Genomic DNA, 12,342 nt, shown 5'->3' on the forward strand with positions numbered 1-12,342 from the left:
GATTTATCGTCGTCGTCGACTGGGGAGAGAAAGGAGACGTCGCCGATGCCGACTGCCGGCACTCGTCAGTGAAGTGGGGGAGAAAGGCCTTGACTGGGAAGTGGGAGATGTCGCCGACTGGAGAGAGAGAAGGAGATATCGCACTGTGGAGAGAGAAGATTTATCGGGGAGAGAAAGAAGACGTCGCCGGTGCCGACTGGGCTGCCGGCAGTCATCAGTGAAGTGGGGGAGAGGCATCGACGAAGAGAGGAAAGGGAAGTGAGGGAGAGAGGCGCCGACGGAGAGAGGAAAGAGTAAAATGAAAAAGGAAATTAGGGTTAGTTTTGTTAATATAGGTAATCGGGTTCGGATAACGGGTATCCGATCACCTAACCTCGAATCCTACCCGAATTCGAAACAGGTAAAATTTTTCAAATCCGAATCCGTCCAAATCCGTTTTGTAAAAACCCAAATCCGTCCTAACAGGGTTTAGGCGGATCGGGTACCCATAAAAACCCGCCCGCCTGACATCATTAGTATTGATCACTTTGTCAAAGAAAAGAATATTCAGAATGGTGGCATTATTGAATTTCCGTCCATATAGAATCATTTTCAGCAGATCATACAACAACTCTTTTTCTGAGCCTAAAACAGGATGCATATGAACAGATCAGTGTTCCCTTCAGCGTGGAGAATCTTAGGGTAATCAAATGCTTTAATATTATAGAATCTGTACAGGGTCAAAAAGCAAATCACATGGATTTGACTCAAAAGGTACCTTCAAGAATTTGAGGTTGAGCCAAATGGTGACATAAAAAGGGTCTAACCGTCTAAGGCTTAGTTGAGTCCCAGTGTAGTAAATTCCACAAGCGCCCAATAACTGGGTTAAGCAAACCAAGAGCAGTGCTTCGAATGCAAAATGATCCACTTGATATCAGAATTTTGTTCCTCAATGAATCATCAGAAAAGATGCAGTGTCCCTTCCGTTCAAACCCTTCTGACATTTAACATATTGGAATCTCCTGATGATGTTGTTACTTCATTCAACATATAAAAGTGATGTTGTTACTTCCCGCAGTAGAAAATATTGCTGCCTTTACAATGTAACTCCTCAGGCTCAAATAGATATCAGCAGAGGGTCACGCATTCACCCTCAAAGTCCTAATGATCTGATCTGATCTGATCTCTTCCGGAAATCATTAAGCAAATTGGCAATGTATTGTCCTTATTCATTATGTGTTTTATGACTCAAAACACTCGGGACCTCTTTTTATCAAGTGCTCAGAACACCCGAGAGATGACTTCAGATGCCTATTCTCTCCATAACCCCTGATAAGATCCAATAACTAACTTGATTTGGCACAACACCCATCTTTATCATATCAGCATACAACATCATCACATCAATCATATGTTTGGCATTTAAATGCCCCTGCAACATGACAGCATAAACCAATGCATCTGGCCTTAAACCATTGCATCTCATATCTGAGAAAAACTTACTAGCTTTAAAAATCTGCCCTTCCTTGCACAAAGCCTGAATCAAGGATGAGTATATCACAAAATTTGGTGAACAAAAAATACTGTCCATTTCATGTACTTGATTGCCTGTGGTGTTACCTCTGGTCTTGGCTAAGAAAAATTCAATAGCATCAGATGTCCTTCCAGCTTTGCAAAGGCCGTTAATCAAGCAACTAACAGTGAAAACATTAGGGCTAAGCCCAGCCTTCAGCATATGCTTATACAGTCGGATAGCCTCTTCCATATCACCATTTTTACAATGACCATCAATCAACGCTGTGAAAGTAACCACATCAGGCACAAGGCTTTTGATTATCATTTCAGAGTACAAACCCATAGCAGATTCCATCTTTCCCACCTTGCAATAACCACCAATTAAAGTAGAGAAGGTGATAAAATTAGGTTCTATACCTTTCTTTGTCATTTGGGAACACACCTCCAAAGCCTTCTCTATGTTTCCTTTCTTGCAGTATCCATTGATCAGTGAATTGTAGATCACAGAATTAGGTTGAACCCCCTTTTTCTCCATTATTTTCAGTAAATTATCTGCTTCTTCAACTGTACCCAAACTGCAAACACTTTTAATAAGTATACTGTAGGTGAAAACATCAGGCAAAATTTTTAACCTCTCCATCTCTAAAAGTAAATCCATTGCTTTGGATTGGCTCCCTGCCTTAGAGTGCCCATCAATCAAACTATTATACACAAGTACATTTGGAATAACACCCAACTTAGCCATCTGAGAAAAGAAGCCCCTTGCTGCCAATAACTCGCCCACTTTGCAAAGAGCATCTATTAAGATACCAAAGGTCACAATATTTGGCAGCAATCCATTGTTAAGCATGTCTTGATACATATGCAGGGCGAGTTTCACATTTGCTATTTTGCCGTATCCATCCATCAGAACATTGTAAGTATACAAATTGGGTAAAACTCCAGATTCCTTCATTTGTCTGAACATACTTTCTGCTTCCACGAAATTACTTTCATTGCAAAGACCACGAATAAGAGTCGTGTAGATCACAACTGTTGGTTCAATCCCCTTCTTCACCATCTCATTAACCAAGCTCCTAGCTTTCAGAATATCACCTTTGCTACAATAAGCATTGACTAATACACTATAAGTGACAACACTAGGCACCAACCCATGCGAAATCATGTCCTTATATAATTCCCACATGGAATGAAAGTTAACCTTCTTAACCAACCCATTTAGGAGAGCAGTGCAAGCTTGCACTGCAGGTAAAACCCCAGTCTTGCGATACACCCACAAGGCTTCGTCAAGAAGACCCATCTCAGAGAATGCAATTATCAACACGCCAAACACATTGGGAGTGAATTTTGAGCCTTCCAGCTGATTAAGGGCACTGAAAACCAGAGAACTAACACGGTGAGGTTTACAGGATTGAAGGAGGGTTTGGATTAGGTCTTTTGTCAAGCACCTGGCAGTGGTGTACATTCTGGCACCTGTTAAAACATGAATTATAGCAGAATACAAGCGAAGATCCTTGGTTGGGTTTTTTGGGTTTTGCTTTAAAATGGAAGTGAAAAATTCAAGGGCTTGTTTAGGGGTTTTGGAGTCGAGAATAATGGTTGAGAGATCGGAGGAAGAAGACAATGATGTGAGAAGTACATGGTTCGAAAACTTGGCTTCAATGGACCTTAGCGAGTGTTTTGATGGGAATAGCTTCAACATTGTTCAGAAGTGATGAAGAGAGGATCACTCAATTTGTAGTTACTGTTTTTAACGGTCTTCGACCATAACTGCTTTGAACGCAGAAGGCCTAAACATCTGTTCTCTTCAACTCTCAGCCTCAGTATGTCTATCTCCCAATGATTGGCTCTCCTTTGTCGAAATATTAATAAATCCGATTCATAGGCTTATTAAGGCGCGATGGAGAGTTCTGTTGCCTTCACCTTTTACCGTAGCTGAGTCGATTTGCCGCTGCTCTCCAAGGATTTTATTCTTATCCGTGCCACTGCGCTTGGGACCTGCAGCAGCTTTATTTGCTGCCTTGTTTGATTCAAGCTCCCCAAAGTTCCAAACTAAAAAAGGTCACGTCTTTGTGTTCTGCTGGCTGTGCGATAAATTTTAATATTTTTTTTTATTTAAAAAAATTAAAAGATATTTAAAGGATTTCATGAAAAAGGAAATCTCAATCCAATTGAAATTTTTCAAAAGTTTTATTTTAAAAAAGTTCTACTCTCCTAAATAAATTCAAAATTTTAAATCTTCAAAAATATTTTACTACTTAAAAAATCTTTCTTCTAATTAAAATTTTCGTAGATTTGAAAATAAATCCCTCAAAACTTGTTTTTGAAAACAACAAAATCTTATAAAGATTTTAGAACATATTTTTCAAACTCAATTCATAAAACTACTAAACCATTGTTGCTCAGCTGATATATCTCATAAGTTAAGAAACTAAAACAGTTCTCTATAAGTTGTCCGTAGATTCAAAAAAAACGACTTCGTAGTGACTATGGTTAGAGTTGCTTTTGTGGAATGAACGATAGTCAGTGTTGCCTCTGATTTTTGTTGGGTTGATGAATCGGGTTTAAAAATTCGATTTTGATTAGGGTTTCTTTTTTGAGCTAAACTTTTTGAACTTACCTTGTTACTTTGTATTCTTTTAGATTTTTTAGGCCAAACGTTCCACATCCATCTATGCTCTCTCTTATTTCTCTATAACCATCAGAAACCTTCTTTTCTCCTCACAACGGGCTAGAACATTTGCAATGTTCACTGGCGATTCCACTCTTAGCTTCTTAATCTCCAAAATTCAATTTTGGATTCTCAATTGAAAATCCAGAAAGTTAAATAATACACACAGTGATGCACGAGAAGAGGACCAACACTACATAGAGAAGAAAATTAAAATAGACTCCAAAATGGAAACCAGAATTCGTTTCCGAATGTAAAAAACACACCGATTGCAAGCAAATATGAACAGGAATTTAAAACAGCAAAATGGTAAAGCCATCAAACAAAACTGTAAACCATCCTCTTGTACGCTCCGAATGATGCAATTTCACTCATAATTTTGGAGTATTGTATAGGTGAGCAATAAATCTTGTTCCCCCGTTTCTCGAGCTCAATTTTAACTTTTATCCCCTTTTCCAAATGTTAGTTGAAGAACCCATTCCTGCCAATTCAGTAATCCCCTCGAGAGCTCTACAACAACACCTGTTCCATCTATTACAAATTTGCAAAACCCTCAAAAATATATCTCAAATCCACACCCAAATACTCATTAATGGTTTTTCCCAGAAAAATTACATTCTAGTCAAGTTACTTTCATTCTATATAGCTTCTGGTAATCTCCAACATGCACAAAATGTATTCAAAAATATTAAAAACCCAAGTGTTACCGTATGGAATCAGATTATCAGAGGCCATGCTCGCAGCGAATCTCCTCAAAAGTCTGTTATTTTGTTCAATCAAATGAGAGTCGCAAAGGTGGAGCCTAATGGGTTCACCTATTCGTTCCTTTTGAGTGGTTGCGCTAGGTCAGGATTGTTGAGAGAGGGCGAGCAGGTGCATGGGAGAGTTTTGGTGACAGGGTATTGCTCAAATGTGTTTGTGCAGACTAATCTGGTTAATTTATATGCGATGGCTGGTGCTCACTCAGGCGTTGGGTATGCACGTCGGGTGTTTGATGATATGGGTGATAGAAATGTTGTGTGTTGGAATTCAATGCTTGCAGGGTATATGAGGTGTGGAAATGTTGATGAGGCAAGGAGGGTTTTTGATGAGATGATGGAGAGAAATGTTATCTCTTGGACGACTATGATTGCAGGGTACGCTCGAAATGGTAAGGGAAGGCAGGCATTGAATATGTTTGATGAAATGAGGAGAGCCCGTGTGGAATTGGACCAGGTGGCGTTGGTGGCAGCACTATCAGCATGTGCTGAACTGGGGGATTTGAGGTTAGGCAGGTGGATTCACTCTTATATTAGAGAAAGATTGAGTGGTGAAAACCGGTCCTTACTGGTTTCTTTGTACAATGCACTTATACACATGTATGCTAGCTGTGGTGTGATTGAAGAAGCTTATGAAGTATTTAGATGGATGCCACATAGAAGTAAGGTTTCTTGGACAACCATGATCAGTGCATTTGCAAAACAGGGTTATGGACAAGAGGCTCTTGCTATTTTTCAATTGATGCAAAGCATGGGAACCGAAGAAGCAAGGCCTGATGAGATAACCTTCATAGAAGTCCTAAGTGCTTGCAGCCATGCTGGACTTGTGGATGAAGGTCGCCAATTCTTCATAGACATGATTCATAGTTGGGGCATTAAGCCCAGAATGGAGCACTACGGATGCGTGGTTGATTTATTGAGTCGTGCTGGATTGTTGGACGAAGCACATGATCTCATTGAGAACATGCCCATGAAACCAGATGTTGCCATCTGGGGTGCGTTACTTGGTGGTTGCAGAATTCACAAAAATGCTGAGCTTGCTTCTCGTGTGGCTCCAAAATTGGTTGCCGAGCTTGATCCTGATCAAGCTGCTGGTTATCTTATGCTCTTGGCAAATGCTTATGCTACTGCTAAAAGGTGGCAGGATGTTGCTACCGTGAAACAGAAGATGGTTGAGATGGGTGTGAAAAAGCCTGCTGGCCGAAGTTGGGTTCAAATAAATGGAGTAGTTCACGATTTTGTAGCAGGTGACACGACTCATAAGCATGCATCTTCGATCTCTGAGATGCTTGGCAAAATTAGCAGGCAAGTTAAGTGTGTAAGCAACAGTCCAGACACATGGAATGATAACATTTTCAGTTGTTGATGAGTAGCACAGTGACACAGGTGTGGTGGTTTGATATTATCCTTCTTTCATGAGTAACACTAAATATTTTTCTTGAGAGGTTGTTCATGCTGCGATCTGCTATTGTATATTGCTCGTAATATTATCTCAGAGACTCGAATCTTCAGTCACCAAGGTGAAAGAGTCCATCAATCTGGGAAAAGCTTTTTGCTGCCTGCTCATCGGCTCATGGGCCTAATATGATGCCATCTCTAGGTAGAGCCGTAAAATTCATAGAATTGACAAATTTGAAGTAAGTTTGATATGTATTACTAGGTCTTTTTTTTTTTTTTTTTTTAATTTTCAGAAAAACCATTTATATAATACACACACAGCCATATATTGTTGCTATGGAAAATGAAATCCAAAGTGGCCTTAACAAATTATTCCCAAACTCTAAAATCAAATTCTGCATATTACTAAAATCCAAAATCTAGCATCTAACCCAAGAGAATATTCAGCAATTAGATAATGCCTAAATGATGGGGATGAGAATTAAAAGAAATAATATAAGGTAATGGGATTGGAAGAACAGCTCAAAATAGAAACTTTCTAGAGAATCAAGAAAGGAGTAGGAAGTTTGATATAATTGACAAATAAAAAGAAATTTATGAGGATGAAGTCCAAGGAAAAAAAAAAAAAGAAAAGGTAGAGAATGAAGTAGGTTCTCCTCAATGAAAAGTGAAAACAATCTTTCGCTATTATTTGTTCCTAAACTAACATGCAATCGAACACGTTGTGTGATATAAGCAAACTTGAATCTACATTTACATTGATAGATTAGAACTGTTCTTTGTGATGAAGCTGACAACTGATTGAATATATATATTATTCTTTACAGTAGTCTGCTTCTTGTAAAATTGGAGTTCATAAATATCAGAGACTTGTTTTTTCTTTTCTTTTCTTTTTTTCTTTTTTGGGTGCAGTGTTTGCTGTAAGATGTTGCCAAACGCTTCATAAGACCATACTAATCAGTGCTTCCCGAAAGTGGGAATCCCAGGGTTGCCATATGGGCAATCCAAGAAACAAATCAGCAGTAACCAAGTTAACATGTTTCTTAGGACTTCCGATCACAAGGCAAAGGAAACTTAGGACTTGTGTTTACTTCAGGAATGATTCATCTTATACCAAAGATCAAGAATGCTGGAAACCTTTTATTACAAAGAAAGCCAAAGAATCATCCCTCACTCCACGGATAAAAAAGAATACAAAAAAAAAAAAAATGTTCACCACATACAACCAGAATAATAGAAAGATCCCCCGTTTTGCGTATCGTGTTGCGGCGTTTCTTTCTTCCGGCTACGGTTTGCCTTATAATTTACTTTCATTTTGGGTTGTGTTTGCCTGTTGAGGCCAGAAAAGTTTGCAGATCCACCCAAAGCAGCAACCCTCAAAGTCCCAATTCCCACGTCTCCCTCCCTTTTAAATTGTACCCACAGGCTCATTTCCCTTCGTTTTATCATTTCCTTCCATCTACCAAACAGGCCCCCCTCCCTTCATTAAAATTTAAAAACACGCGCCTCAAGCCTTCGAGTCCTTAACTACCAAGCTTTCGACGCAGAGACCGTAGAAGATAATGGGTTCTGATCTAAGCGAAGATAGATCCGAGATTGTCTTCTTCGACTTGGAAACTACGGTTCCCACCCGCACAGGTCAGGGTTTTGCGATACTGGAATTCGGAGCTATCCTTGTGTGCCCGAGGAATCTGGAGGAACTTCGGAGCTACTCCACCTTGGTCCGACCAGCCAATCCTTCTTTAATCTCTACTAAGTCCGTTCGATGCAATGGAATCACAGCTGACGCCGTCAGGTCCGCCCCTACTTTCGCCGAAATTGCGGACACTGTCTACGATATACTCCATGGTTGGTAATCTAATCAATCATCCTCATCAGTAAACCAATTATTCTTTTTTTCCCCTCAATTTTTAGTCCTGTGGAAACATCTCCACTTTATTTTTTCCCTAATTAAAGTTAGTTTCTTTAGGGAGGATTTGGGCGGGACATAATATCACACGGTTTGACTGTGTTCGGATAAGGGAAGCATTTGCTGAGATTGGAAGATCATCGCCGGAGCCCAAGGGCATTATTGATTCGTTAGCCTTGCTGACCCAGAGGTTTGGAAGAAGAGCTGGGGACATGAAGGTGCTCACTATATGTATCATCAAATGGATTGAATTCTATGTGTATAATAAATGTTTACACCTCATATATATATGTTCTTGTGTGCAGATGGCTAGTCTTGCCACTTATTTTGGGCTCGGAAAACAGACGCATAGGTACTGTGAGTGCCCTTGAGAAATTATTTTGCCCAGTACCCACCTCTATATTTTGAGCGTAACCATTGTTTTCGTATGATTTCTCAGGAGTTTAGACGATGTCCGTATGAATCTTGAAGTTCTGAAGTACTGTGCAACAGTTTTGCTCTTGGTAAGTCCATAATTGAATCTTCCTGTGAGTCACTTAGCCATAGATTGAAATTGGAAGCGAAAAGGGAATACTTCTTGCATTTCGATGACTTTTTTGTGTTTGCTTAGAGTTTTTGTTATCATGGGAGCAACCTTGCTTATGATCCTTGGTGTATTTTTTTATGTTCTCCTCTTCTATCATCATTATTTTTTTTAGCCCTATGTTTCTTGTTGTCTGAGTAATTCCAACATGATGCAGAATATTTAATGGGGTTGTTTAATCTAATGGAAGTAACTTTTTTGTACTCTGAAGCTACTTGCATCCTGGAATGTCACTAAAAGCTTTCAAGTTTTGATGATATACTTAGTTGTTTTGAGAGGGAAAATAGCATTTTTTGGTTGCTCGAAAATTAAAATCTAGGGGCCAATTCACTTATGAAAAACTGGGAGTGTTTGTCAAGAAAAATTTTATGAAAAAGCTGGAAAATAGAGTCCCATGTTTGCATTGCTAGTTTTCCAAAATTTAAGATAGATTTGGATAGTATTTTTAAGTTCAGCTTTAGAGTTACTTCTCATTGTTCTCGTTTATAATAAGAGTTACATTTCCTATTATTTTTTAGTATAATCAAAAGTATACTTTAACTTTCAAAACTAAAATTGAATGATTATTGAGGAAAATATTTACTTACTGTAATAAAAAATTAATTATATTATTATAGAATAAATAAATAAATAACAAATAAAAAAATTTGAAAAGCAAGATAAGATTTTAAGTATGTCTTATTATAAATATATTTTTAATTATTTTTTTTTGAAATTCGAATATTATTTTCTACTATTGACATGTGAATGCGGTTGGTGAAAATGAAACTGAAGTTTTTCTTAGAAAATGGAAAATGAAAAACACAAAACTTTCTTTCACAAGTAAAGAGGCCTAAGAGATTTAAATGGGTAAAGTAAATTTTTGTTACAACTGCACTTCTTAGTTGGCATTCATATTTTTTAACTGCTGAATCAATGTAGTTCACATGCTTACAGTTCTTGTTTAGACATGTCAATGAAATAGATTGTGAGAGTGGCATTACTTTCTTAGCCATGGCGATTCCCATCCTGATCTTTCTGCAAGTTGACTTGGGCAGCTGTTGAAATTGCATGTTTATTAGGTTGGCTATGTAAGAATTGACCAAAATCTCCCCTATCTACAGGAGTCAAGCCTCCCAAATGAATTTTCAGAAAAAAGTTCGGTTTCACCAAGCGCTACTACAAGAAGCCGTAAAAATGGGAAATCATCTCTAGAAGGGCCTGGCATAAGCATAGATGCTCCTTCTTCTAGTTCAAAGTTTGAAAATGCTTCTCCTGAATACCATGAAGATAAGGAGGGTGATTCTTTCCATTCTCCACAGACAAGCTTTGCATCTAATACATCTCAATCAGATCCCTTTGACATGAGTGCTCTCAGCAATGAAATGCATACCGACTCCCTTCAACAAGATGCTGCCATGGAAGAAAATCCTATTACAGAGTCTTCTGAGATGCCTTCAGCAGTGACTGATCCTGGAAGTTCCAGCGGCAATGCGAGATTTTTGGAACCTAGTGAAGTTATTGTTTCTTCTATTAGGGCATGTTTTGCTACATTCATTAATGGGGGTCGAAGAATGATATTATTGTATGAGCATGCCATCTTGCAGCTTTGTTGCCATCATTTAAGGGTGCGGTTTGGTTTGAGTACAAAATTTGCTGATCATGCTGGACGACCACGGTTGAGTTTTGTGGTTGATGCATCTCCAATTTTGTGTGGAGTTCTTGGAGCATGTGATGATGTTGCAAGGAAATTGTTTTTGGAATCAGGTAGCAGCTCCGAATGGAGGCCTGTTGTTAACAGAAAACCTGGCTTCTTCAACTGCCCAACAGTGAGATTCCAGTAAGTTTGGTTCTCTTTATCTCCCCTCTCATTCCTTCACTAAAATGCCGTGGTAAGGAGTAAAGTGAAATTGAAATTAAAATTGTTGACCAAGGGAATCAGTTATATTCCACTGTAATTACAGTGGTGTTGGAATTTGGAATGATTTGATATCCTTTTATTCTCATACAAATTTCCTAGTTTATCTGTTTTTCTATAAAAGAAATGTTAATAGAAGATTATCAAAAAACTGAAAAAAATAAATGGAGAACGGAAGAGAAAAGTTAGTTGAATATTTTCCTTTGTTGCTTAGCTTTATATGTTTTTCGATTCACCAGCATCTCATGCTACTTTGTTTTAGCATTTTAAGAATCATGACCACTATTTAATTTACTTTTTTCGTGTTCTTAGCTTCCCTTTGCAGACTTGCTGACTCACCTTAAAGAAGTGAAAAAAAATACTCCAATATTGCAAATTAGTCCATCTTGCTTTTTGTTACAAAGTTCCAAGTCCTAATTTAATCTTATATTCTCCCATTCTGCAAGCAATCCATAACTTATAGTTCTACTGAACTTCCTGTGACTTAAACCTGCCTAATTTTCTTCCTTTCTCTTTTCACAGCATACCCACTGCAGTGAATGAGGGTGGTGCTAAATATGCAACTGAAATGTATCAGAAAGATGCTTCTGGAACTGTACAAAAGCTTATATTCAGTAAGTTCGATGCTGCAGAACTTGATACCTGGTTTAGTCTAGGGACCTTCTTGGATGCCTTTTACTCCTTGCATCCATATGATTATCAGCAGAGTGCTGGCATCCGATTAGTGGCAAAGAAACTAATCATTCACAAAGAGTGAAGGGAGAAGGTTCTCTAATCTATTGTTGATTGCTTGCAGTTTACATTTGTAACAAATTAGGCCAACGTGTAAAGATGAAAGCAATATCTGTTGTTATTTAGGGTAAAATGCAAGCGACTTGAACGCTAACATTTGACGTTGTTTACATGTAACAGCAAAATTAGTTCAGATTGTTATTTTAATGATAGACTTTAAAGGGACAGTGATAATCCTATTGCTTTTTTTTTCCCCTTTGGATATGGATTTCAATATCACATGAATGAGTCGTTAGTAATGTTTAGGTGAGTCACTAATTAATGGTTTCTGGTTATTCGTAGTTGGTAGGAGAGTGGTATTGTATGTCGTGCCTAATTTGTAGCTTGTATAGTCCTAATGTTGCAATTTTATATGCTCTCTTTCTTTCTTTCTTTCTTTCTTTTTTTTTTTTTTTTGGATGCCAAAGGCAAGGAAATTCATTGCTTGAATATAGTAAAACCCAGGGTGACAAATGCATGGAAAGCCAGAAAGGTTTTTAGAAGAAACAAGTAATCCATGCTCAATACTGCAGAGGACATAATTCATTAATGGCATTTGTTGCCTTAAAAGGTCGCAGACAAGATAACTAGAGAACCCTAATATATTCTTCCTCGTAGCATTCTTGCATCCTTCCACAAGGCCCACAATTATCAAGCATCCAAGGTTGAGAAACAAATCTCTGAGCATTTCCCACCCACCAGAAGTGGAATAGAAACAAACCCATATCTTCGGATGGAAGGAGGAATTGTTTCCTATCCGAGCTACAAGGGACGACTGATAAAATGCATCAATAAAAGTGGATGGGACAATAGAAATGTGGAATGGAGTTGGGAGAAAAGGAAGTCTCTCGATAGGCTAAC

General features: G+C 38.3%; 3 protein-coding genes across 3 annotated transcripts; 2 read left to right on the top strand and 1 right to left on the bottom strand.

The window, feature by feature from the left end:
• Positions 1 to 679: 679 nt before the first annotated feature.
• LOC110630826 (pentatricopeptide repeat-containing protein At5g61400) lies at positions 680 to 3,629 on the bottom strand. The gene is made up of 2 exons (XM_021778425.2): positions 1,912 to 3,629; positions 680 to 1,776 (listed from the first exon to the last, which is right to left on the bottom strand). The coding sequence occupies exons 1-2, from the start codon at positions 3,194 to 3,196 to the stop codon at positions 1,283 to 1,285; spliced, it is 1,779 nt and encodes a 592-aa protein (XP_021634117.1). The 5' UTR covers positions 3,197 to 3,629; the 3' UTR covers positions 680 to 1,282.
• Positions 3,630 to 3,879: 250 nt separating this feature from the next.
• On the top strand, positions 3,880 to 7,543 carry LOC110631134 (pentatricopeptide repeat-containing protein At5g66520). The gene is made up of 2 exons (XM_043950676.1): positions 3,880 to 6,309; positions 6,420 to 7,543. Exon 1 carries the CDS (start codon positions 4,625 to 4,627, stop codon positions 6,287 to 6,289), a length of 1,665 nt encoding a protein of 554 aa, XP_043806611.1. The 5' UTR covers positions 3,880 to 4,624; the 3' UTR covers positions 6,290 to 6,309; positions 6,420 to 7,543.
• Positions 7,544 to 7,571: 28 nt separating this feature from the next.
• LOC110600602 (protein NEN1) lies at positions 7,572 to 11,695 on the top strand. Its single transcript, XM_021737469.2, has 6 exons — positions 7,572 to 8,169; positions 8,291 to 8,448; positions 8,536 to 8,582; positions 8,670 to 8,733; positions 9,917 to 10,632; positions 11,233 to 11,695. The coding sequence occupies exons 1-6, from the start codon at positions 7,884 to 7,886 to the stop codon at positions 11,465 to 11,467; spliced, it is 1,506 nt and encodes a 501-aa protein (XP_021593161.1). The 5' UTR covers positions 7,572 to 7,883; the 3' UTR covers positions 11,468 to 11,695.
• The last annotated feature ends 647 nt before the right edge of the window (positions 11,696 to 12,342 follow it).

Source organism: Manihot esculenta, chromosome 14 (genome assembly GCF_001659605.2).
Source record: "Manihot esculenta cultivar AM560-2 chromosome 14, M.esculenta_v8, whole genome shotgun sequence".
Lineage (NCBI taxonomy): Eukaryota > Viridiplantae > Streptophyta > Magnoliopsida > Malpighiales > Euphorbiaceae > Manihot > Manihot esculenta.